The 27,101-nt window shown below is 37.5% G+C and overlaps 2 protein-coding genes across 2 annotated transcripts in view; one reads left to right on the top strand and one right to left on the bottom strand.

Annotated features, from left to right (window-relative positions):
• The window catches only part of LOC126974116 (organic solute transporter alpha-like protein), a 38,805-nt gene extending 29,143 nt beyond the window's left edge, over positions 1-9,662 (top strand). The window contains exons 3-7 of the mRNA XM_050821538.1: positions 1,451-1,599; positions 3,291-3,377; positions 4,429-4,525; positions 7,290-7,536; positions 9,289-9,662. Of these exons, the coding sequence (XP_050677495.1) occupies positions 1,451-1,599; positions 3,291-3,377; positions 4,429-4,525; positions 7,290-7,536; positions 9,289-9,479 (771 nt within the window). The 3' untranslated portion in view covers positions 9,480-9,662. The remainder of the gene's footprint in view (positions 1-1,450; positions 1,600-3,290; positions 3,378-4,428; positions 4,526-7,289; positions 7,537-9,288) is intronic.
• Positions 9,663-10,373: 711 nt separating this feature from the next.
• LOC126974063 (myosin heavy chain, non-muscle) lies at positions 10,374-22,899 on the bottom strand. The gene is made up of 6 exons (XM_050821448.1): positions 22,040-22,899; positions 14,649-14,866; positions 14,007-14,151; positions 12,911-13,142; positions 12,628-12,830; positions 10,374-12,338 (listed from the first exon to the last, which is right to left on the bottom strand). The coding sequence occupies exons 1-6, from the start codon at positions 22,682-22,684 to the stop codon at positions 10,638-10,640; spliced, it is 3,144 nt and encodes a 1,047-aa protein (XP_050677405.1). The 5' UTR covers positions 22,685-22,899; the 3' UTR covers positions 10,374-10,637.
• Between the last annotated feature and the right edge of the window lie 4,202 nt (positions 22,900-27,101).

Below are 27,101 nucleotides of genomic sequence, written 5' to 3'. Positions count from 1 at the left end.
TAATCTAATAGTTGTAAATGCTTGCCTGAAATACATCTACTTTGTCACGACATACATATAAAGACGTTGAAATAAAAAAAATATGTGTTTGTATGACGGATTAGATATGTGTAATCTATACAGGGTGTCCCAAAGTTATGGGACATGAAGGGAAAGTACCTTAAATATCGTAGATAGGGTATTTTACTAAAAGAAGACTTTATGTTATTTTTAAAAGTTAGTAATTCTGCATTCAAATATTTATTCAAATTACTTGCCTCGTCTGGGACTCGAACCGACTTAAATGTAAAAAAAACACCCCTACTGATGATATGTCCTTAAATGTGTTGCGTTTAGAACGTCATTGAGTTGATATGATATAATCAATATTTTCAAATCGGACATCTTAAAGTGGATGAAGATCACGTTTAAAGATTACAGCCGTATAAAAGATAATGAAACATAGATTGCCAATTCAAAAAGCTGAGTACATAGGTATTTTGATAAAATTATGGCACAATAAAATCGGAAGACACCTTGAACATTAAAGTAATATTAACACATATATAATAGTATATAATATTGTTGTTTTATTGTAAATTCAAGATAATTATTTTATTTTATTTTATAAACACGAAGTTCTTTTTTTAAATCCTTTGGATTTTTGAAAGGCATTTTGTTTATATCAGAGTTGAATCTTTTTTGTCATAATGGATACGTTTAAATTCGAGAAACGATGGAACATGAACTTGTCCTCTATGTTTTATTCATTCTTTGTTATAAAAATACATACATAAAGAAATGTTATCATACTAGCTGACCCGACAGACGTAGTTCTGTTCATATTAAAAAAAACTATTCCGGGTGGAATTTCGTAAAAATTTAGTAAGAAATCCTCTATTCAACGAATATTCCTACCAAATTTGAAGTCTCTACACCTTATGGTTCCAGAGATATCTTGATGAGTCAATACATAGTTGGAAATATCTTTACATATATATGTATACTAGCTGACCCGGCAAACGTTGTTTTGCCATATAAATTATTTTTAGTGTTCGACCGTTTTTTCTCAGACTTTTTAAGCCGACAGCCACGACCACTAAAAGGTCATTTAATTTTTCGGGTTACTATAATATAGAAAAGACACTCACAAAAAATATATAAATATAAAAGGACGAAAAACGAGCGTAAGTCTCACCCGGTGTTAAGTGATCATCGCCGCGCCGCCCACATCCTCTTGCGTGTTGCAGAGGAAAGAACCAGAAAATAGTGTACGCGCTTTTTTTGTAGGTACCCATGTCGTATCATCCCGGAAACACCGCACAAGGAAGTGCATTCCACACTTATAATGTACGCTGAAGAAAGTACCTTACAAACTGCACTGTGTAGGAACGCCACACATCTAGATGTGTAGCCTACCTGACCCGATTATATTATGTTACCAGACTCATAAAATATTTATTTTTTACAGATAGTCGCCGCAGCCGGACTACTTACATTGATAGTGCCCCGAGCTCGAATCCTGTCCGAAGCGATAGCTCAAGAAACTGTTATGGTAGCAATGTATCATCTGTACTTTATGATCATCGCGGAATGTGGGGGACCTGACCAGTTAATCAGGTACGAAAACAACGCTTAAATGATCGATACAACGAATTAAATTTGATTGCGAGCACCAAATGGAACCTGAACAGAACGGGAAGATATGTAGGGAAAGACAGGTTATAAAAAAAATAGGCTCGAAGCATTTGACCTCAGTCGACGCACAGCTGGTCGAAGTGACGAGGATCCACTGCTGTGTGAACTGCTAGATCAATTGGCTATGCGTAGAGATGTCGCTTAATTGTGTGTCTTCTACCACATATATTACCATCGGGAGGGTTCGTAAAAGCTGTTTGATTTGATTCCAGCCGCCGAATTTCACCTTTGCACGACACGCTATTAATTAGGATATCATCCCCACATCTGTATATGTGGCGTGTGCGGTTGTCAGAGACTTTCTTCGACGTACAACCAAGCTGTGGAATGAGCTTCGTTGTATGATGTTTCCAGGACGATACGACTTGGGTACTTTTAAAAATAGCACGTACACCTTTCTAAAGGACGGCAACTCTCCTGTGGTTCCTCTGATATTGGAATTGAGAATGTGGCGATCATCACTTAACACCAGGTGACCCGACCCGTACGCTCCTTTCTCCTCCTCCATAAAAAAAATCAACGGACGAGACATCCATGTTGGCTGCTTTTGGATATACCACATGACCTTAGTACAAATAGACCTGGAATCACAGAGTCAACAAGTTCTTTCCACAGTATCGTTGAAACTAGCATTGCGGTATGTAGATGAGTGCCAGGATATAAAACAACTGATAGAATAGAAGTATATTTTGCCTGGTAACACTTTTAAGTCTGCAACTAGTATTACATCGATAAAGAAGGGCGGGGTCTTCTGGAAAATGTATTTTTATACTTAGACGGCAACCCGCATATTATTGAAGTGAAACTTCTTTAGAATTGTTGTGATTTCAAATTGGATGCAACGGAAAAAACGACAGGTAAGAGACACAATTACAAAAATGTGTAGGATGAAGCTGGCAAAGAATGAGACAGAAATATGCATACTATTGAAGTGAAAACTTCTTTATCATCGTTGTGATTTTGAAAGTCGATGAAACGAAAAAGCGACAGTAAAAAGAGCAGTCACATCAATTCATAATTTTAACATGGGAGATAATGAGATAGGAAGCATAATACAATGTATTGGTACCAGGCGATCATAGTTAAAGAAGAGATTGCCTTCAGTATGGCCCGAGTAATACCTTAATATATTCTGACTCCAAGCGTCGTGCGCTTTACTACATAGACACCAGGAGAACATATTATTATATATATTAGTGGTGGTAGAAATGTCTTTCATAGCAGTTGAAATCATGTGTACTCCTAGCAACACGTACCAGGAATTCATATGCAGTTTAGAGGTTCAAGCACCATGCAGGTTTCACTTCTGACATGTGTACTTTGTACGCACGCAATGTTTTTTTTTAAATTATATTTTTTATTATTAACATTTTTCATTTCAATAAATTGCTTACTAATTTATTACAATTTATAAAATAAGTGGACTAAAAGTTTAGTATACTTATAGGTACTTGAAACTAACAGTGGCAATAATATTTATGATAAAACTTAAAAGTAGCACGGTAAACAGCAGCTAATTTCAAAAGCTGTAATACTGGCTCATGTCTATGTGATCAAAAACTTCAATGTCATAATATTACGACTTCAAATCAGATTTTTTTTTAATATTCCAGTCGGTCGAGTGGATCTCTCATGGAGACCCGCGTACTGCCGTGCTGTTGTTGGCCCTGTTGTTTGCTGCCGCGGCCACAGGTTCAGAAGTAAGTCATCATTTAGTATTTGACGATCAAGTGGTCATCAAGTTTAACCAGTGGGAGGCTCCTTTGCATCAGATGCTGGTGAGATTATGGGTACCACAGCGGCGCCTATTTAGTAATATGTAAGCATTACTGTGTTTCGATCTAAATGGCGTTGTAGCTAGTGAAATTACTGGGCTAATGAGAATTGACATCTTATGTCTCAAGGTGACGAGCGCAGTTGTAGTGCCGCTCAGAATTTTTGCGTTGTTCAATAATCTTGAGCGACACTGCATTGTAATGGGCAGGGCATATCATTTACCATCAGCTGAAAGTCCTGCTCGTCTCGTCCTTTATTTTCATAAAAAAAATGTGGCCTAACGCGTAGTGCAAAGGAAGCCCATCACTCGACCCGCACCGCCTCGCCTCGTGTGGTTACTCTTTATCCAAAGTTGTTTGGATATACCTTCACTACATTAACATCTTGCTTTCAGAACGTTTTACTTGCAAGTTGTACACAAGCATTTGTCGAATGGAACACTGATAAATCATGCTTTTCCTTTCATTGCTAGTAGCATACGGACCCCGATCGGACTATTTACGTTCACTGGTGCCACCGTAGTGTCAACCCGTGGACTATCTGTCGACAAAAAGTGTACACCGAATGACGATGTTCAAATCAAATTCAATCAAATTTAAATTTATTAATATTGATAGCCCCTGCCCATTACAATGCAGATGCGCTCAGGATAGTTGAAAAACCCAAATATTCTGAGCAGCACTACAATGGAGTTCGTCACCTTGAGACAAAAGATGTTAAGTCTCATTTTCCCAGTAATATCACTACCTTCAGACCGAAACACAATAATGCTAACACTCTACTGCTTCACGCTACAAAACGGCGGCGTTGTGGTACACATAATCTAGCCGACATCCTGTGCAAAGGAGTCTCCCATTGGTAAGTGCGACATCCTTGGGCCTGGGTCTTCCCTATTCTTTTATGCCCCGGGGAAGCACAGGGCAAAACTATAACATGCTGTACTCTTAAGTGTTAATTTAAAACTCTTCATTGCAGGAAATGCCTGACCAGACTACGGTATTTGATTCTCCAAATGCCTATAGTTCAGGCATTGATCTATATTATAGTGCTCGTGCTGTGGGCGGAGGATGTGGTATGTAGATTATTAATTCTCAAACTATACTAACGTTTTTCATAACTTTCTTTTTGTTTTATAATTTCAAAGTAAGTCAAAATTTTGGAGTGTTTCTATTACATAATCATCTTTAGATTATAATAGAAATTTGTAAAATGCCGAAGCTGTAATTATGTGGCTTCCCAACTTCTTCTCAGATCAACATTTCCTACGTGGTAGCAAAAGGTTAAAAATATTTATACATGTACTAATTTGATATTAAATACATCAGCAATTTACTTATTCATAAGTCGAATAACCACAGAACGTAGTAGGGTTTCAAAAACAAAACTGAATGTTGAATCATGTAGGTATATAGTAAAAACATAATAGTAATTAGGCCGTTAATGCATATTTCGACTTTAATAGTAAATGGGCAAATGTAAATAAATTAGTAACAGATTCCCATGGACATCCACAATACCAGAGGGTGAAGGATGCGTTGCCAACTTTCAAAGTGAGAGTATCCCCTGAGACTGAATCGGTTCGGAAATACAGCCGGCAGGCTTGACCACTTGAATTGGGGGTTATCATCTGCCCACAACTGCATCTGTAATAACAGTGGCACCCTATATTAGGAGGTTACCTGAGTGAGAAGATAAGAGATAGTGAGATAAGGAAACGTTGTGGTCTGAAAGAAAATGTAGTGACAAAAATTGTGAAAGGTATGCTGAGATTTTGAGGTTTGGCCATGTTGAGAGAATGAATGAAGAACGATTGACGAAGAAAATGTATGAGGCGAGTTTGAATGAAAGTGTTGGAAGGGAAAGACCTAGGCGGACGTTTCGAGACCCAATCAGAGACGGCTTGAAAAAAGGTCAGGTCAAGAGTACCCTAAACCGAAGAGCATGTATGAAGGGAATATTGAAAGTGGACGAAGCGAAACAAGTATGTAAGGATCGTAGCAAGTGGAAAGAAGTGGTCTCTGCTTACCCCTACGGAAAGATGCGTGATTATATGTATGTAAAATATTTATTTCAACAAACATCTATCTAGTCTGGCCATTAATATCTTAGATTTCAAATATTTTTAGGTCCAGTTATAAGCTAACTGCAGTCTGTCTTAAATAGTGATTTTGCTAAATATTTGCTAAGTTGTAGGTTTGTAGCACCTGACAAAATATCTGTGAGGTCAACGTACTTAAATGCAAATCGATTCGTGTACCTATAACTTATAGGCACACCAAACGGATTACAATAATTTCTAACTTAAAGTCTTATTTAAATTTCATTTTAATCTTATTGCAATCGTACAGGGTCGAATTTAATATCCATTATAAATAGCGGTGCACCACTGTGTTCCGGTTTGAAGTTTATGGGTACCTATAAGATATTCCGCAACTCATTATCAGACAAATAAACTTCAGATAAGTTTCAAGGTGAGACTAGCTTTGCGGGTGTGGTCTGCCTCTCTGTGTTCTCTGCTCGTTCTATTAGATATTCTCATAAATTTATCCTTATCTTTTAACTACAAGTGTTTTATTAACTTTTGGAAACTACACTGGTGAAAGTGTTAATCTTAAGTTTCGTTTTTATTTATTACTGTTTGTTTGCTCTACATTAAAAATATAAATCAAATCAAATCAAGTCATTAATTACATAGATTGAGTGGGTACATTGGTGTTACATTATAATCATAGGTGCTAACAATCTACCGGGTAGATAGCTAGCGATCCTACCTATAAAGCTAGAGGTCCCGGGTTCGAATCCCTGTAGGTGCAAGCATTTATATGATTAATATGGATGTTTGTTTCCGAGTCATGGATGTTTAAATGTATTTATGTATGATTATATGTATGTTTATATGAATTTATGTATGTTTAAGTAAGTATATAGTATAAAATATATCATTGTCTTGTAACCCATAACACAGGCATATATATGCTTAACTTGAGGCAAGATAATTTGTGTAAAAAGTGTGTCAATATTATTATTATCTTTATTAAAATTTTATCTTATTTTCTACATTTATATATATAACATATTTATAAAAACAATATTACAAATATAAATATAAAAAATAGAGTCCCGCCGGCGTTGGTTCACGACAATTCCGCCGGTGGTTAGGGCGACAGACTGAGGAACTTCCGCACGATGCGTGCCGTTCCCAAAACAGCTGCTTTCTGTAACTGACCCTTTATTCAGTTATTAAGTGAGAGCCTCTTGAGATGATGGTCGAGGCTCTTTGCTATAAGACCGTTTACGGAAACGACTATTGGGACAATTATTGTTGAATCAACATCCCACATGTCAGTAACCCCGTGTGCTAAGTCTAGGTACTTCGACAATTTGTCTATTTCAGCTTTCACAAGGTTATCATCACATGGAACGGTGATATCAACAATAAATGCCCGACGCTCTAACCGATCTACCAACACAATATCAGGCTTATTAGCAATGATAGTTCTGTCCGTGATGATAGATCGGTCCCAGTAGAGCTTGGCACGGCTGTTTTCCAGAACTGGCTCCGGAGTATACTTATAATACGGGACTTCAAAATGCACAAGATTGTATCGAAGAGCAAGTTGCTGATGAATAATCCTGGCTACTTGGTTGTGTCTGTGCAAATACTCTCCATTGGCAAGACAAATTATTAATTATTATTATTATTATTACTCTAAGTTTACAGTGAAAACATACAACATAAAAACAATTCATAGAATTGTACGGTCTACTATCCTATAATAATATTATTAAAATTACTAAAATATAACATAACTATTACAAGTTTAATTTCGTTTCAGGAATTGTACAGGAATAATTTCATTTTGATCCAGCCGTTTATCGCTGTCTCCATTTTATCCGGTATTTGGGGAATGATGATGTGCATCCGAGCTGCGGAGGCAATAGGAACGAGACCAAGAGCTCGGTTCCTTGCCCTTCAACTAGTTCTGTTAATTGTTAAACTGCAATATGGAATTGCGAAAGCGCTGCCTGAATTATTCCAATTCTCATGTATTGTGGCTCTGAATCCTTCAGTATTTGTACATAGTGAGTATAAATTTTAATTCTAATTATGTGTTTTTTACAATTGTGACAATAAGGGATGAGTCGAGCAGTGACGCTCAGGATTCTTGAAAAACCCAATAGTTTTGGATGGCACTACAATTGCGCTCGTCACATAAGATATTAAGTCTCATTTGCTCAGTGATTGAAACACAATATTGCTTATACATTACTGCTTCACAGCAGAAAGTACCAGTAGGAGGCTCCTTTGCACAGGAAGCCGGCTAGATTATGGGTACCACAACGGCGCCTATTTCTAGCGTGAAGCAGTAAGGTGTAAGCATTACTGTGTTTCGGACTGAAGGGCGCCGTAGCTAGTGAAATTACTGGGCAAATGAGGCTTAACATCTTATGTCTCAAGGTGACGAGCGCAATTGTAGGGCCGCTCAGAATTTTTGGGTTTTTTGAGAATCCTGAGCGGCACTGCATTGTAATGGGTATGGCGTATCAATTACCATCAGCTGAACGTAAATAAATAAAAAAAAAGACGCCGTTGTGGTAGGTACCCATAATCTATCCGGAATCCAGTACTAAGAAGCCTCCCACTGGTAAATGCCCTTAGTCGCCTCTTGCAACATCCTTGGGCCCTGGGACTTTACTATTCTTTTTATGCCCTGGGAAAGCACAGCGCTTGTAAGTTCGAAAGACGCACCAAAATATGTACCCTTGTAACAACTGAATTACATAAAGGAGAGCACTCGAAGGAGCAGTCTTTTTGGAAATAGTGATTTTTGGAACGAATAGTAGTAAATGTTATTTAAATAACATTTCTGCAAATTTTAGAAATTAAAATAAAATTGCAGTTTATTTAGATGATAAGAAAATTTGGAAAACTTTCTTTGTAAGTAGTTCTGCCATCATTTATATGTGGTATACATAAACATATCTAAATGTGTGGTATATCTAAATCTAATAATAAATGTAGATCTTAATTTAAAATAAAATCTCAGACAATTCAAGGCATGAGAAAGCTTAAGGCAAAGTTTGTCCCATTTCATACAGCCATAAAAAAGGCAAAAATTAATCTAAAATAAACTAAAAAATAACAGGCTGCATGCAGGAAGAAGAATAGTTCACAAGAATACTGATTTAACGAATATTGTTTGTTGGTAATAAAAATTACTAAAATATAACAAAGTTTATCGCTGATAATTCTGTCAAAAAATCTTAGTCCTTGTTACTTTTAAACCGACTTCGAAAAGGACGAGGTTCTCAATTCTATCGATATTTTTTTATGTATGTACACCGATTACGCTGAGATTTATGATCCGATTTTCATGATTCTTCTTTAGTTTGATGCGGAATGTTTGCCGTTTGGTCCCATAAAAATTTGAAATAGTTTGTCCCAGTAGTTTTAATTTAATGAACACTTTTTATAAAAAAAAATTACGTTGATGTTGTTGCTATAGTTTGAGGGCTGGTTTTTTATGAGTTTTCACTTAGTTTTGCCCGTTTGCCGATTAAGACCACGTACCGATAGACGTAGTGTTGGTAGGCACCCCACAAGATGAACCGACGATCTGGTCAAGATCGCGGGAATACGTTAGACAAGGACAGCGCAGGACCGGTCGTCGTGGAGATCTTTGGGGGAGGCCTTTTTCCAGCAGTGGACGTCTTCCGGCTGATGATGATGGTTTGGTATTACAGAATCGTTTGTCTGCGAAGGACGAGTCCCAATTGACAGATTTTGCTCGTGAAACACCGCTGCTGTTACAATAAATTTTATTTCTATTCCAGTGATCCAGAACATGATAATGATGGCGGAGATGCTACTGCTGTCATTATGGGCTTGGAGGTTGTACAGCGTTCAACCGGAGAAGTCCACCGAAAAAGTGCCACAAGTCGTGATTGCTGTATTAGAAGATAGCTTACATTCTATCGACCTTAAAAAAGACATTGAAAAGTCATATAAAAATGAAAGAATTTAAAATAGTTTCATATTTTAGTTTGTAAGGGTATGAATCTGATAGATTAAGTTTTAGTCTAATAAGTTACCAGTGAAGCGGACAAAAATATTGATATACGGAATTTATTTTGCCTTCTAGCGTGTACTTCAATCAGTGAACCAAATATTACCACTTCTTAAATTAGAAATAAAATATTTTGTATTATGTTGTGGTTTTATTTTCAATAATATAGATAAATTCAATAATATAAATTTATAGTGTATTATACAATTTATATATTTAGGTAGATAATATAAATAAATCAAATTATCTAGTATTTTTTCCTCACCAGAAAAATATGGAATAAAATTATTATTATTCTGCGCAGAAATAATAAAAATCTTGGATAATTTATACGTCTAGATAGTCTCTTGCATTGAATTGTCAGACAACCGATAATAACAGGCCAGAAATATCAGTTTAGTGTGCTTGATAAGCTACGGCTTCTTGTTTCAGACAATTGCAATACATGTTAAATACAAATAATTGTGTCGAAAGTATCCTACAAGTTTTATATAAAATAAGTTTTTGACTTGATTCTTGGTGTAAACGAGGGGTTACACTCGCGATTTATATGACACTTTGTGCGTGAATTGCTCAAAATAGAGGTTACTTCTAAAGTTTTTTTCGACGTTTTCACAGCTGTTATAGTCTATGTAGACGTATATATGATCTAAGTTAGAAATATGTCTTCGATTTTGTTTTAATACTTGAATATCAAATATTCTGGTAGAATTTATCGCATGACAACATTTCTATTTATTGTCTCTCATTATTAACGTGTTTCTGGTAGATTACAAATACAAGTTGTTGAAAGTACACTTGTTCTGGCACGTTTGAGAAGAAAATTAGGGAATAAAATTGTTAAAAAACAAATACTAGTACAGTTGAAGTGTATTCTATATATATTTATTTTGCAAGTGACACTGTCAAGAGATATGTAACGATACGAAATTATGTAAATGTATGATGCATGACTTCAAATTACTACAGAGGTTTATTTCATAATACTTCTTATATTATGGCCTTTGCGACAATAAGGCAAATATTTTGCGCGTCGTCCCGGAATACCTGATAAAGCAGTTTGCCATATTGTTCTGTTTTGCCAAAGAAATACATACACAACTTTTATGACACAGTTTATTTTGTGTTATCATCTTGATCAGGGCCATCGGCGTTATCTTCTGAAGGGGTACCTGCCCTTGAATGATCTGAACCATAGATATTATGAAGTTCTTCTAATTTATAGTTAATTTTGACTGCTTTAGTCGTAGTATCGTTCACTTTATTCACTAGTGATTTCGTTTGCTCTTCAAGTCGTTTTAATCTAATATCACGAGCGGCAAATCTGGCTTCATGATTGATTTCATTTGACTTTGATGGTTCGGATTGCTGGTTTTCCTCAAGTTTTTCTTCTTTCGTGTCTGACTTACGAGAATTTTCCTGTAAATTTTCTATCTTAGTCAAAATAGCATCACTGTTCTTAAGTATATTTTTTATGTTAGCAACTACTGAACTAGATCCTTTCTCCAAATTGTCCAATCGCATGTCTTTCTGTTTTAAATGTTCATCTTGCCGTTTTATGTTTTGCAATATGGCTTTCAAATCTATTTCACTATGAGATGTGGATCTAACATTTGTTGAACAAGAAGGTGTTGGTTGAAAGTTTTCATTTTTAATTTCGTCAGTACTGCCATTTGTAGTATTATCGTGGCTATTGTTTTCCTCAAAATTACAATGATTTCTAGCATGATCTGGGAATTCTTTAGAAGAAATCTCATTATTCGTGCTATGTGCCTTATCATCATCAACGCTAATTTCCGCATCTATTAATTGAATTCTAGTATTGGTTTCCAATGTAATATTAGGGTTTTCATCATCTGATGATCTTAATTGTGATAAGGCAAGAGCTTCAGCTTGTAATGGTTCATTTTGTTTGCTATTATTGTATTGGTCTAATTTTAGACTAACGAAATTTTGCATTTCTAATGCTTTAGAGGAAGATGGGATTGATTCATCATAAGATGAGTTATTGTTTTCAGTTTTTATGGAATTTTCCGTAGAATCTCCTTTCTGAATTATGGAGTCTTCCTGTCTTAATTCTGCAATGGACAATTCTTCTGCACATGAATCATTTGCAATATCTGCTGCTTCATCTTCAGTCTCGTCGTTTAAAATCTTGTCACTTCTAAGCATACTTTCAGTATTGCAGCAGTCAGATACATCTAGAATCTCTTGATTTTCATCTTGAGTATCTAGTGACAAATCTGCAACATCAAGCATATCACTTACTGGGTCTTCTCTTTCTGCTGCCAAATTTACATCCGTACTGGAATCTACAACTGTTTCAAATGACTTCTTTAGTTTCTTTTTACATCTTATTTTGTTATCAGTGACGTATTCACTCTCATCATTTGATTGCGAAGATTCATCTGAAGGTCTTTCGTCACTGTAACCACTTTCAGCTGAATTATTTAAAATAGACAAATCTTTTATCTTTCTATTTGAAAATTCTGTTCTTAATTTCCGCCAGTCTCTTTCAGTTTGAGTATTCTTTTCTCTCGCTTGTTCCCATTTTTCCTTGCAATACTCCAATTCTTCCTTTATTTCGGTAAGAAGCTTGCGTTTCTGTTGCAGTTCATATTTCAGTATTTTCTCGTGTGTGTGTAGTTGGTGATGGTGCCTACGTAGCCTAGCAACAACATGCCATGTTTTACTCAATTCAGTTGTTACAAGGCAAAGACTTTTTTCTTGCTCTTGTATGCGAGTTTCTAGGTGGGCATTTAGCTGTTTCATACGATTTACCTCTTTTACAAGGCTAAGTTTCTCAACGATCAAATCCTGGAAAATAAGAATTTGCAATGAGTGTTATTTTAATTGCTTTGAACAAACAATTACATTTTCTTTATGTTTTATTTATTTATGTTATCCATAAAAAAAGGAAAATCATGAAATTACGAATATTCGCAACAACATTTAATTTAAAAATATTTATTAAAGCATTTCGGCCATATATTAGGACTACCATGACTGGAAATTATAATGGAATGGGCAAAGATGATCACCGACCATGAAGCTAGGTTAGGTTAGCTTGATTGTTGATGACATAAGTATATTCTTAGGTACATACCTTCAATCTTATGTACGTTTGACTGACGCTTGGGACAAGTACCGGTCCAGAACTTGTCTCTACTGATTTATAACAAGTAGTAACTTTTTCGGAATCATTTGGAGTTGAGTCAGATTGATGACTCAATAGTTCCGTAAGTACTTTCCAAACCTTGGGGAGGTTGTGAACTATTTCTTCAGCTGAACTGTTGCTGCGATTTTTGTCTGAAAGAGAGAGGTTTGATATTACAGCTCTGATTATTACATGATAAATATTACTTCACGTATATCATATAATTACTAACCTATTTGTTCATCTTCTGTGTTCTGCTCAATGTTCTCTTCTTCATCTTTGATGTTACCATTATAAAATTGATTGACTATATCTAGAAGCAATTTAGGTAAAGCTGATGCAGCCTCTGATTCGTTCTCGTTTTCTGCCATATGTGTCAAAATGCCATGATTTTCTTCTAGTCGCTGTATAAGTTGATCTAGATCCTTCTTTGTTTTATATCCCAACAGAACTTGAGAGAATAGCTGTAAAACGAAAATGTAGATATTTAGTTAGGGTCTTTATTTCTTGAGCTCGTTTGTGAAGCGATATTACTAAATCTACTACTTATATTACTTAATAATGCCATTCTGAGCGGCAGTACAATTGCGCTCGTCACCTTGAGACATAAGATATTAAGTCTCATTTGAACAATTTTTATGGCGGCATCCTGTGCAAAGGAGCCTCCAACTGGTTTTCACGGGGACGCATAAAGACGTCATATTATTTATTTCCAAGGTGTACCTACAGTTTTTTGGAATTTACATAAAGCCCATTGAGGGAGTGGTTCGACTTTCCGTAGGATATGGACTCGATTCCTGCTGAGAACGAAACAAACATATTATCACGTTTGGTTGTATTGTATTAAAAGCGTGAAATTCTGATAAGGTTTTCACCTCAAGTTTGAATTATGAAATTGGCGAATTTTCGCGTTTTGCAATACTTGTGTTTAATTTCTTAATCTCAATTTATCATATTCACGATCAATTATGTTTTTACATCCAATCCCTATATGCAATACTCTTTAAGGCATTGCTTAATCTCGAAATATTGTATTTAATACTTTCTGCGGATGTTTTAAATGATGGGTACCCACTCGCCCGTACTTGTGTGTATGGTTGACAAAACATAAAAATTCTGTGTTATCACAATCAAAGCAAACGGTTATTATCAGAGTATTTTAAGTCTTACTTTTTTGTTAATCCTTACCTTAAGGCTTAGAATGGTTACGTTTTGGCGTAAAAATTACATTTTTATTATTATTTATATAATCCGACTTTTCGTGATTACTTACCAGGATCACGTTTTCGGGGGGACTTACGTTACTCAAAAAAACACTAAATCCTTACCTTATTTATAACCGCCATTTCAGCTTTTGTAATTGACATCTCTTCTTGACATGCAGAAATTTCTTCATTTTTATCTTCAATCTTATCTTCTAGTAGATTAATTTGCGCTTTGAGTTCATTAACTTGATCAGTGAGATTATTGCATCTAGAATATTAAAACAATGTAGGTAAATAATTTAATCTAAAAAGTAATGCTAATTCATTCAAATTATACGTCTAGGTAGAGGTTCTTCCTGTTAGGCAACAACAGGTCAGGTTTATTACTTTAGTGTGCATGTAAGCTACGTCTTCACTTAAAATTTTCTCTATAGATAATAATTTAGTAGCCCTTCATCCAGAACTTGAGTATAATCTAGATACCTAGTATTATTTTAAGTTGGTTTACAGAATCCCTGAGGCATACCTCTTAGCAAAGGCCTCCTCGTCGAATGTGCGTCTATTATTCAATGATATTATAGTATTAAAAGATATTATAGAATTTAAACATCATTGCTATTATTAGTATTATTCAAAATGACCCGGGAGTTCTCAGATCGCTATGTGCCACTACTTTTATAGAATAATTCTTAAAGTATTGGCGTGCCCAACAAAAAGAATAATACAAAATTCATAAAAGTTATATTAGATATTAAAGCTACGTACTTAACAACTTCAGCTTCATAAAGCTCTTTTTGTTCTTCAAGATCCTTTACCAGTGCTTGCCTTGTTACTTCGGCAAGCCGGGCCCGTTCTTCGTACAGTACCCTAAGAGAACGTATATTCTGCAATTGGCGCTCGTATTCTTGACGAAGATTGGCGGAAAGAATGCTTGTTTCTCTGTCCGCAAGGGATTGTTCTATTTCAGCGAGTTTGGTTTTTAGCTGAAAATGAAAGATATACTTTAAGGCTTAAAGAAAATAAGATATCATTATAGAACATCTTCGATAACTCTCAAGACTCATGAATTTTTTCTTACGAACTCATTAAGTTGAAATTAACATCCATAACTAACAACTACGAACTTTTAGTAGGAGGATGATATATAGGCGTACGGGTCACGTCTTGATGGTGAGTGTTTACCGCTACCCAGTTTGGAAGGAATCAGAGGAGGTTGCAGGTAGATGTTCGGCCATTTTTTAAGGTCCCACGCGTAATATCAACCGGAAAGTCTTGCAGTCTATGCAAGGTGCCATCCCTTACCCCCCCCCCCCCAACAAAAGATGAGAGCGGTCCATAAAGAGATATTACCCCAGGAGGGTACCGGCTCTACCAGAGCCGGAGAATCCCTCCCCGAGCACTCTCGCTCGGGCTGCCCTTCGTATTCTAGGGTGGGCACAGAACCGCGCTTGACCGAGGACAAACGAGGCAGAAACACCACGGCACCCCGCTCCACGCTCAACGTGGACTTTTGCAATATCAGGGGAATTCACTCCAATTTAAACGCCGTCCACCACCACCTTGAGACTTGTGTTTCCTTACGGAGACGCAGATATCTCGACCTAGCGATACCTCATATTTAACGTACCCCGGGTACAAAATTGAGCACAATTTTTTGCCTCATGCCGGGGTATGTGTGTACGTTAGGGAGGATATCTGCTGTCACCGTCTCGGCAATTTTGAGGGTAGGGACCTGTCTACTCTCTGGCTCCGCGTAGATTTAGAGGACCGCGTCCGCATCTATGCGTGTGTCTACAGGTACAATGCCGAATGGCTTGGATCACGTACCACAGACTACGCAGGGCGATCTGTGCATAATTTTGCATTGGCGTATGGTCTGTCCCAATTGGTTGAGTCGCCAACGCGGCTCCCGGATGTGGATAGCCACATGCCGTCCTTATTAGATCTTCTGCTGACTACACATCCCGATGGTTACCAAGTCTTTGTCGACGCCCCTCTCGGAACGTCCGACCATTGCCTGGTCAGGAGTGTAGTGCCTATCTGACGCCAACGTCGCAGACCACCAGCGACCCACCGCGTTTGGCACTACAAGTCAGCAGATTGGGATAGAATGCGTTCCTTTTTTGCATCCTACCCTTGGGGCAAGGTTTGTTTCCCTTCGGATGATCCTAGTGCCTGCGCCGTTGCAGTAGCCGATGTGATACTGCAGGGCATGGATATTTTTATACCAAGCTCCGTAGTACCGATCGGTGGCAGATCACAGCCCTGGTTCGATGCGTCAGTTAAAGCAGCATCTGACTGCATAAAACAGGCGTATCGAACTTGGGTTGCGGCGCTGGGCACAAAGGATCCGAACTGCAAAGTTCTTAAGAGGAAATATAACCGTGCCTCCAGATTTTTTAAGCGGCAAATCGCCCGTGCGAAGTCTAAGCACGTCGTCAAAATCGGCGAGCAGCTTTCCAGTTACCCGACCGGAACACGCAAGTTCTGGTCGTTGTCGAAAGCTGCTCTTGGTAACTTCAACCAGCCGTCCATGCCGCCGTTGCACATGAGGAATGACACCCTGGCCCATACGGCAAAAGAGAAAGCCGAGCTCCTGTGCGCTCTTTTCGCCTACAACTCGACTCTTGACGACAACGGAAATACACCGCCGACCATCCCACGGTGTCAGAGCTCTATGCCTGAAGTACAGTTCAGACAGAAAATTGTTAGGCGAGCTCTGTTTTCGTTGGAGGTTAGGAAGTCGAGCGGGCCGGATGGCATTTCTCCAATCGTGCTTAGAACGTGTGCCCCTGAGTTAACGCCGGTGCTAACGCGTTTATTCCGGCATTCTTATTCCAAAGGCGTAGTCCCTGACTCATGGAAGTCAGCCCTTGTCCATCCGATCCAAAAAAAGGAGACAGCTCGGATCCGGTGAACTATAGGCCTATTGCTATCACCTCCCTGCTCTCTAAAATCATGGAGAGCATAATTAGTCGCCAGCTTTTAGTATACCTAGAGGGTCACCAGTTGATCAACGACCGACAGTACGGCTTTCGCCATGGACGGTCGGCAGGTGATCTTCTGGTATACCTAACACATAGATGGGCGGCGGCTATTGAAAGCAAGGGGGAAGGCCTGGCAGTTAGCCTGGATATAGCGAAGGCCTTTGATCGTGTATGGCACAAGGCGCTCCTCTCAAAACTTCCATCAATTGGGCTTCCCGAGAGCTTGTGCAAGTGGACCTCCAGCTTCCTCACTGGGCGCAGCATACAGGTCGTTGTCGACTGATATTGCTCGAACCCGAAGCCCGTGAATGCTGGAGTGCCCCAAGGCTGTGTGCTATCTCCCACGCTGTTTCTTCTGCATATCAATGATATGTTGGACACCTCCAACATACATTGCTATGCGGACGACAGCACTGGTGATGCCGTATACACGGGCCATGCAGGTCTCTCTCGGGAAATCGTCGACCAGTGCCGGGAGAAACTTGTGTCTTCTATCGAGTCCTCTCTCGAGAAGGTCGCGGAATGGGGTAAATTGAACCTTGTCCAATTTAACCCCCAGAAGACTCAAGTTTGCGCGTTTACCACTAAAAAAACCCCATTTGTCGTATCACCGCTCTTCGAGAACACTTCTCTTAAAGCCGCGCCTAGTATCGGATTACTGGGTCTCGAAATCTCGAGCGATTGCCAATTCTGTGGCCATCTGGAGGGCAAAGCCAAATTGGCTTCGAAGAAGCTGGGCGTCATCAATAGAGCACGGCAATACTTCAAGCCGGCCCACATTCTAGCTCTACAAAGCGCAGGTCCGGCCACACATGGAGTATTGCTGTTATCTCTGGTCTGGCGCACCCCAGTATCTGCTCGATCCATTTGACCGCGTGCAACGTAGAGCAGCTCGAATTGTCGGGGACTCAGTGCTCTGTGAACGGCTGGATCTCTTGCCATTGCGTAGAGACGTCGTTTCATTGTGTGTCTTCTACCGCATCTATCACGGGGAGTGTTCCGAAGAGATGTTTAACCTGATTCCTGCCGCCGAATTCCACCTTCGCACGACACGCCACAAGTTAGGATTTCATCCCCACCATCTGGATGTGTGGCGGTCCTCTGCAGTGCGGTTTTCAAGGAGCTTTCTCCCTCGTACTACAAAGCTATGGAATGAGCTTCCTTGTGCGGTGTTTCCGGGACAATACGACATGGGTACCTTCAAAAAAAGCGCGTACACCTTCCTTAAAGGCCGGCAACGCTCTTGTGATTCCTCTGGTGTTGCAAGAGAATGTGGGCGGCGGTGATCACTTAACACCAGGTGAACCGTACGCTCGTTTGTCCTCCTATTCCATCAAAAAAAAAGTTTTTCTTTACACAGAAGCGACACCACAAGCTGTATAGTAGTATAAGTAAGACATAGTTCTGATTTCCAACAATTCGAGCAGCTTTGCGTAGTGCGCAGTGAAGTCGTTTGAGCTGATACTGGGATGCGCTTGTTTTCTTTAGGTGTTACAGACAGCCCTCCTTGCGGAGCCTTTTTTATGAAAATAAGGGACGAGACGAGCAGGACGTTTACCTAATGGTAATCGATCAGGATTTTTAAGATTACGGTTAAGGAGTTTTATATACCTAGTAGTAGTTCATATCTGAGTCAAATTCAAATCTCGACTCTGTTGAAAATATCTACTTGTTAAAAGAATTTTCTATTTGTATAGTAATAATTGAACTGGTTAACTTAAAACTTACGAAGCTTATTCGGTTAGTTAAAATATTAGCATATTTAGAAAAATACTCATCTAGATAGATTTTAAACTTTGATAATTTGCTTTATATAGATGGTAAGATTTTTGTGTGTACAAGGCCATGTCTACATACAAAGAACAACAGAGAACGAACAGCGAGAAGCCGCTTCCGTATCTTTCACTCGCCTTCGGATAAAATACCACTCTGTCTTTGACTTTCGTTCTTTAAAATATCCTCCAAAATAACGTATCGGTATTTGAGCCATAATATTATGTCTGCTTTGTTGAATCATGATTTGCTGTACATATTATGGTAGAGACTTAAAAATTTGCATCAACAATGACTAAATTCTTTAAGCATGTGTAACTGCAATTGAATAGAATTATTTTGTCAGTATCACCTTCATAAAACACACTAAACGTTTTACGTAGCATGATAATTTGGCAAAATTCCAATTAAGGTTGCCAGAATTCCTTCCGACAAAACATGCTTCGACTGTAATGTAAAATATCATTGATGTCTCTGACCGAAGAAAGTTTACTACAAGTGACGTCAAAAGGTCGATAGCATTGCATTACAAAGAGGAATATGCGCATTAAGCCTTGTCTACATACAGAGAAAGACCGCAAACGAAAGACATATTGAAGTCTCAATCTCCTTTCTTTCACTCGTCTCGCTAAACCATAGACTTCGAATATACTAGCATAACCTAAGTATATTAATTGTCAATTTGTGTATTAGTTCCTGTTAGTTTTGTCGCAGTTTGTCTATAGATCTAGCTTATAAGTTAGTATTTTGTTAGTCTATGCGCTACATGTATTCTTCCTCTATCGTTCCATACCTGCCTTCCGCCTCGTTTATTAAAGGTAGACCCAGCCTTAGGTGAAACATAGTAATGCTGTTGGATCGAATTAGGAATATACATACACTACAATTATTGTTTTGTACATTTTTGTATATTTTAAGTACAACTAGCTTATTGATGTGAAACATCTATAGCCGCACGTAAAACCGATTTCTGGCGTGGCGACGCATGCCGTGGCGACGTGTCGCCTTGTCACAGTAATACCTCCTCAGAGGCAACATCGAATATAACTATTACCGAAGTCACTGATTAAACGATTTAAGTAGTCACGATTTGAAATAAATTCGTAAATTTTTGTATTTAATGAAAATAAATGTTTATTCAATAAATAGTCATCGTTATCTGGAAAAAAATCGTAATATTTTATTTTATCATTATGACATATTTAGTTCCTATCACAATATGTTCTTTTCTGCATATTACTTTTACAAAATAATGTCGATGTCTGTCTGTTACATCTGCCAGGCGTCCCGTGACGGCTCACATTTTTTTGTTAGAAGACCGAGTCGAGTAGGTATGCAATCTTTTCACTACAAATTTAGTTTTTTCTCAATATTGTTCTATTAACGTTAATAATTTTACCTTGCTATCAATTGGAATAATCCTACTAATATTATAAATGTGAAAGTTTGTATGTCTAGATGTTTGAACTTCTTTAACGCAAAATCTACTGAATAGATTTTGATGGAACTTTATAATTATATAGCTTACACACCAGAATAACAAATAGGCTATAATTTATAAAACTGTAGTGTGAATTATGCAAAATATAAAAGAAGTGTGATTGTCGCTAATGAATACAACTAGCGCCATCTCTTATCAACTAGCAAGCAAATACAATTTTTACAAGATCAATACAATTTAAATGGCAAAACAACGTTTGCCGGGTCAGCTAGTATTACATATTTTAAACAAGCGTTTATAGTTAATTTTTATATCTGTTCACTAAGAGCTTCAATGTTCTCTCATTTGTTTTGTTGTTATGTTGTTATTCGTAGTAAAAGTTAGTACATAGCTACTCAAGCCGTAACTAATCGTTGCGCCGGCCACAGAGTGATACAGGATGTATAAAATATTTTAAATCACTTATAAGTGATATATTTTACCAAGTACTGTGCGGAGTTTCGAACACACTGAGTTTACAATTGTGTTTAATTATTATTGTCGCTGGTTTATTATCGGTTTTCAGGATTTCATCAACATTTGCATAGTAGGATTAGGTCTGCGTTTTTTATATGAAACCTGTCGTATAATGAAGGAGTGTGGAATTAGCATATTTTTAACTATAGCCCCAGCCCATATAGCACCTAATAAAAACAGGCATTCTGATCTCGCGAGTTACTTTTCATATTGAGGAGGTAATTCACATTTTAAGGCCTATACGATCGTTATTGGAAATTGGTTTATATATCTTGAACTGAGTTTATTTTTAACACTTTTATACACACGTACCTTACATAAGTCTTTACCTGCCTAACACCCGGATGAGACAACAATTTTAAACCCTGAGCTCGTTGAATAATTTCCACGTTCATTCAATAAAATTATGCTCTTTATAAATTTGGGATTGAAACTAGAATATCTAGTAGGCTGCAACTTTAAATAAATGTCAAAAATTTTCCGAATTAAAATGTACAAACAGGGGAAAGAAATATAATATAGTTATTTTATGTGGAAAAAGAAGACAAATCAGCTGATGTCCTCTAGGTATGATCAACTAATGCTAACTGTACTAATGATTATACAAATGATTTGAGTTTTCTTCGACGATAACGACACGACAAAACGGAAACAGATTTTGGCGAGACAACATGTCCTGAGGATGCCTAGTGTAGAGGCGAAACAAGTGTCGAATTGTTTAAAGACAAATATTGGCGGAATTAACACTAAAGAAAACTCAAATCATTTGTATAATTATGGATTTCCGCAAAGTAACGCCTACTTCAATAAATGTACTAATGATAATAATGTAATGTGTATAAGTTACTCTGGTTCATTTTGACTTCGTGGTCAACCATAAAAAGTCAATAAAACACCGCGCCGGTGGCGCTGAACCATCGTGTCTCACCACGAAGCCCCCGGTTCGATCCTCCGATCCGTTTTCTAATTCATATGTACGTTTATGCGACTCTGTATAAGGTGGACAATGCTTGTTATTCCTCTGGTACTACGAGAGAGTATGGGCTGAGAGGTAAGCTCGTTTGTCCTCCTCTTCCATAAAAAAACTCGAGCCGGCTTTATCTGAACAAGCGTAACATAGCCGAGAATGACGGGTCAGACTCATTCAATACGCACAAAATATGCTCAGCGTGCCTATACCTAGAAGTTACAAAATAGGAAATGTCACTTAAATTACCATTTGGCCAATTTATAATTCGAATTGCAGTTAACTTAAATACATACTTTTTTATGTATGACATATTAAATGCATAAATACAAAAAAAAACCGCTACGACCTAACATAATAATATATATATAAAAATATAGATTTGACGAATTGTTTATTATGTGTTCCGTCGGAAAACAAATTTTATCTATTTCGGTACAAATTTTGCTTTATTGAAATATATTTAACTCACCTCAATTAGCTGTTCCTCACGAAGAGAAATCATAGTCTTACTGACTGATACGACTTCTTTTAAAGCACGAATTTGATTCATAGATTCTGAATTTTGGGCACTTAAAGAGTTCATTTCAGAGTAAGCTGCTTGAAGTGTATTATTAGAACTAGCTAAATCACATCTAAGTTTGTTATTGTTAGACTTCAACGACTCTATTTCTTCTGTAAGTTTCAATACAGCATCTTTAACGGAGGAATCGTTCTTATTTTCCGCAATAGCACTTGGTAACTCTATATTGTTAGCTGCAAGTAACTCTCGAAGTAAATTATTTTCTTCACAAACGTCTAGTTTCAATTTTCGTTCCTCATTTAATGCATTTTCGAGACTTTTCTTCTGGGACCTGTGATACTCTAAAATTTCTTTCCTCTTTTCTCGTTGGATGCTTAACTGTGCATTAAAATCACTCATTTCCTTTTCTCTTATTTTAGCGCGGGCCTTGTTATATTCATCATCATTATCATCAACAGTGTCATGGAATTCTTCTGAAGCAAGATCATTACTACTAGTATCATTTGAGTTCTCCATTGTGTCACTATCACTTGATACAATATCACTCGAGGCTGAACTGTCCCTTATTGAAGCACTACTGAGTAAATTTCCCATTATGGTGTACGTTTTATAACGAAGCTTTATTTTAATTTAGGTGTTGGCCAATATACTTTGAATAAGACAAAGGATTCCAAGTCAGTTCGGCGTAAGTATATGAGACTAAGATTCCCGAAATAGACACTACGTCAGAGGCAAACGTGTGTCGTCTTTCAATGTGTGTACAGTATTGCAGAGCGAATACGCTTCAGGTTCGACCACGACGGACTGCTGTCAATTATTTATTTTTATCAGGTTATTTCAGACGTGACTATCGCTTGTGAAATGTGCCGAATTTGTATCATGGGTAATAATTCAACCTTGAAGAAATTTCTTAGAAATCATTTTAAGTTGTTCATGTGACATTGTGTGGACAAATATACGACTTCAATTTATATTGTGAGAGACACTGTGTTGTTTTGGGTTAATCACTTTTTCATCAAATTAATGAGTCGGTTGTGTACTTATAGTGAGTATAATTAGTACAATTCTTGCAATACAGACAGGACACTATACTGGCAACTTCTGCGTGATCTTCATAGCTGGGTTCGCTATTAATTATCCTATGTATTAATAGAGTTTGAATCGATACAAAGGAAAACAAATGATAATGCGTCTCACCTCATAATAAGTGTACACCACAGCCCGTGTTCTCACTAGAAGAATTACAGGATCGTCGCTTTTCAAGTGACCGATCTCGTATCGATTTGAAAGTACTGCGCAAGAAATTCCTATAGCTCGATTATACGTTGAAGGCAGTTTAAATGTTTGAAATCAGTGGCAAGAATCAGACCAAGCAAATTTACCAGTGGGAGGCTCCTTTGCACAGGATGCCGGCTAGATTATGGGTGCCGACGGTGCCTATTTCTACCGTAATGTGTAAGCATTACTGAGTTTCGGTCAGAAGGGCGCCGTAGCTAGTGAAATTACTGGGCAAACGAGACTTAACATCTTACGTATCAAGGTGAGGAACGCAAATGTAGTGCCACTTAAAATTTTTGGGGCTTTTCAAGAATCCTGAGCGGCACTTCATTGGGCAGGGCGTATCAATTACCATCAGTTGAACGTCCTGCTCGTCTCGTCTCTTGTTTTCATAAAAAAAAAACTCATCGCAACACTAGCGTGGATAGAGAGGCCACGCGGCGAACGGCTCGAACGTACCTATAAAAGCTTCGCTTCAAAAGAGGCACATGGCAGCCATTTTGCTGAAATTATTGTAGTACCGCAATTTGTGGTGATCACAAATTGGATGTACAGAGTGTTATAATTTATTTTCGCTAACGAATAAAACGTTGTCTTTTTATTTTATCGTTCTAAAAAAACTAGTTTTTTATAACTTCTAGTTTGTTCCACAATGTAAATGTTTAATTTAACCACATCCTATCTCATAACGATCCCATTAATTAACACTCAATACAGTTTGGAAAAGATTTAAGAGAAATATTTAGAAACAGTTTTAACGGCAGCACATAGGTAGGAATAGAGTTTTCATGTATTTTGCGAACTATAAGAATGCCAAATTATTTAAAGAGAACTCAGTAATAGCTTGTCTTTCCTACCATTTCATCAAAGTTTCACTGTTACTTAGGTGGAGTGAGGCGAAATAGAAGAAAAATGTAACTGATTGTACAACTTTATTTTTTAAAACTAACATGGTTGTATTGAGACTTGACGGTCAAATATTATTTAAAAGGGTGTACATGTGCTATATAGCTCTACCTATCGATTTATTAAATTTTCCTACCATCCAGTGCTACAATAGCGTGTATGTATGATTTTTAAATATACTTAAATTTGATTTTAAACATCCTAAAAGTTATCAAACATCAAAATATTATAGATAAAAACTTTCTTATTCAATTAAAACATAATATTCCTTTCCGGCAATATATTTCGGCTATTCAAACGGCCACTTTGCGAGAGGTTTCTGTGACGACTGAGTATATCTCGATAATCTATATTGTACTAATTAATGTATGGCCGGTTGTTTCCTTCGCTTATACTGCGGAAACTACTTACCATATCGTAATAATTCTTGTAACATTAGATTATCGTGTTTCGGAGAAGGTTTTAGTTTATGATATGTTGGTAATTGCATATCTGGAACCTATTATTTTTACTTAGAAATGGCTATAAATTCGCAATGCAACAAATTCAGTCAATGACATTACATTACATAGTATTATGATACAATGAGCGGGCGCGGGGTATTGCCGGGTCACCACTTGTCGTGTGTAAATTTCATCACATTTTGTGATTTATAAAATAATTGACCAAAAGCAAAAACTTATTTAAGTACTTAAAAGTATTTTCTGGTGCCAAAAATACTTCGAAAAATGCACTAGATAAAGTATTTTTTCTAGTTCTAAGAGACTCAACTATCCGAGCAAAGTGGTGTAAACAGTAACCATTTGACTTTTCGCAGAGCTGCTCGAATTGTCGGGGACGGAGTGGTCTGTGAACCGCTAAACAACTTGGCGTTGCGTAGGGACGTCGCTTCTTTGTGTGTTTTCTAAAGGGCGCTCCACATTCTCGCGAGATATTCACGCGAGTATCTCAGGAGATTCTCTCGACAACTGTAGTGAGAACATCTTTTGGGTACACACTCACAAAATTCTCATGTATTCATTGTAATAGAACAAGGTAAGTACTTTTTAAAAGGCTAAGTAGGTTGTTATCTTATCATTTTTATACGTAATGATTAAATGAAAAAAAAAAACATTGAACACGTTGTCTAAATTAATTAATGCTTAAACCAAAAAAGATCCACACTGAGAAACATGCGAGTGTGGTGTCAATACACGTTCTCGCCTGTTCTCACGTTCTCGCGCTCCTTTGTCTCGCGCAAAAATACCGACAACAATCGGAGAACACGTGAAGAATATGAGAATCAGCTCCACACTCATGCTTCTCAAGGTTTTCTCGCGTTCTCTCGAGATTCTCGCGAGAATGTGGATCGTCCTTAACGCATTTATCACGGGGAGTGTTCCGAAGAACTGTTTGGCTGTGGCACATTCGTGTGGCGTTCCTCCACAGTGTGGTTGTTAGGTTCTTCCTCGTACAACAAAACTGTTAAATTAGCGGTGTTCCCGGGACGATACTACATGGGTACCTTAAAAAAAGGGCGAACCGCGTAAGTGAACCGCGAACACTATTTTAAAGGGCCGGCAACCAGAGGGTCTTCCATACAAAAAATTAGATGAGAAGAGTTATGGTATCTTCAACAACTTGCACTTGTTATATTTTTTGAAACGTTGCCACCTTCTTAGTAATAAAAAAACAATTGGCGGGAAATCATTTGTCAATTGTTTTTTATCACACATCAAAGTTCTATTGGAATTAAGTCGAAAAGATTTTAGAGCGATGATTTTTCATGATTTTAAAAGTTCTCTCTCTCCGCAAGAGTGTGCAGCTCGTCTTCAAAATGCTTTTGAGAGAGAAGCACCTTGCTTGAGCACCGTGAGACGATGGTTTGCTGAATTTGAGAGAGGTCGGATTCTGTACATGACAAATTTCGTGAAGGGCGGCCTTCAACTGCCGTCAACGAAAATAATGTGGCAACTGTTATTCAAATTCAAATATTTTTATTCAAAATAGGATTTAAAATCACTTATTGAACGTCAAAAACCACCCATTCAAAAGAGACTGCCTCAGACCTGAGAAGAATGGGCGCAAGAAACTCAGCGGGCTTTTTTTTAATATAAAATATGAATTACAATGTGATATCGTACAATAAACATTTATAATTAAAGAGCCTGAGGTACGCTTTATTCCCAGTCCGTGGTGTCATTAAGAAAATCGTTTATGCTATAGTAACCTTTGCCACACAAACGATTTTTAACAATTCTTTTAAATTTCGTAACACATTTGTTTTGCACATTTTCTGGGATCATATTGTAGAAATCATATACATCGCCCAACAAAAGACTTACTAACTCGATCAAACCGAGTAGTAGGCATAACAAGTTTATGTTTGTTCCTCGTGTTAACATTATGAATGTCACAGTTTCTAGAAAATTCCTCAATGTGCTTATGAATATACAAAACATTATCAAAAATGTATTGAGAAGCAACAGTCAAAATGTTTATTTCTTTAAATTTTTCTCTTAATGATTCTTTAGGGCCTAGGTTATAAATCGCGCGAATAGCCCTCTTCTGCAGCACAAAGATGGTATTAATATCGGCCACACTGCCCCATAACAATATACCATAGGACATAATACTATGAAAATAACTAAAGTATGCTAATCTCGCCGTATCTATGTCAGTTAACCGTCTAATTTTCTTAACCGCATATGCTGCAGAACTAAACCTATTCGCCAATCCTTCAATATGGGGGCCCCATTGCAATTTGGAATCAAGATTAATGCCAAGAAATACAGCAGATTCCACTGGTCGAGGAAGGGTCCAAGAATAGACCCTTGTGGTACCCCCA

This window comes from Leptidea sinapis, chromosome 31 (genome assembly GCF_905404315.1).
Source record: "Leptidea sinapis chromosome 31, ilLepSina1.1, whole genome shotgun sequence".
NCBI classification, from domain to species: domain Eukaryota; kingdom Metazoa; phylum Arthropoda; class Insecta; order Lepidoptera; family Pieridae; genus Leptidea; species Leptidea sinapis.
Note: the sequence above shows the minus strand (reverse complement) of the source record. Positions and strands in the feature narration are given on the sequence as shown.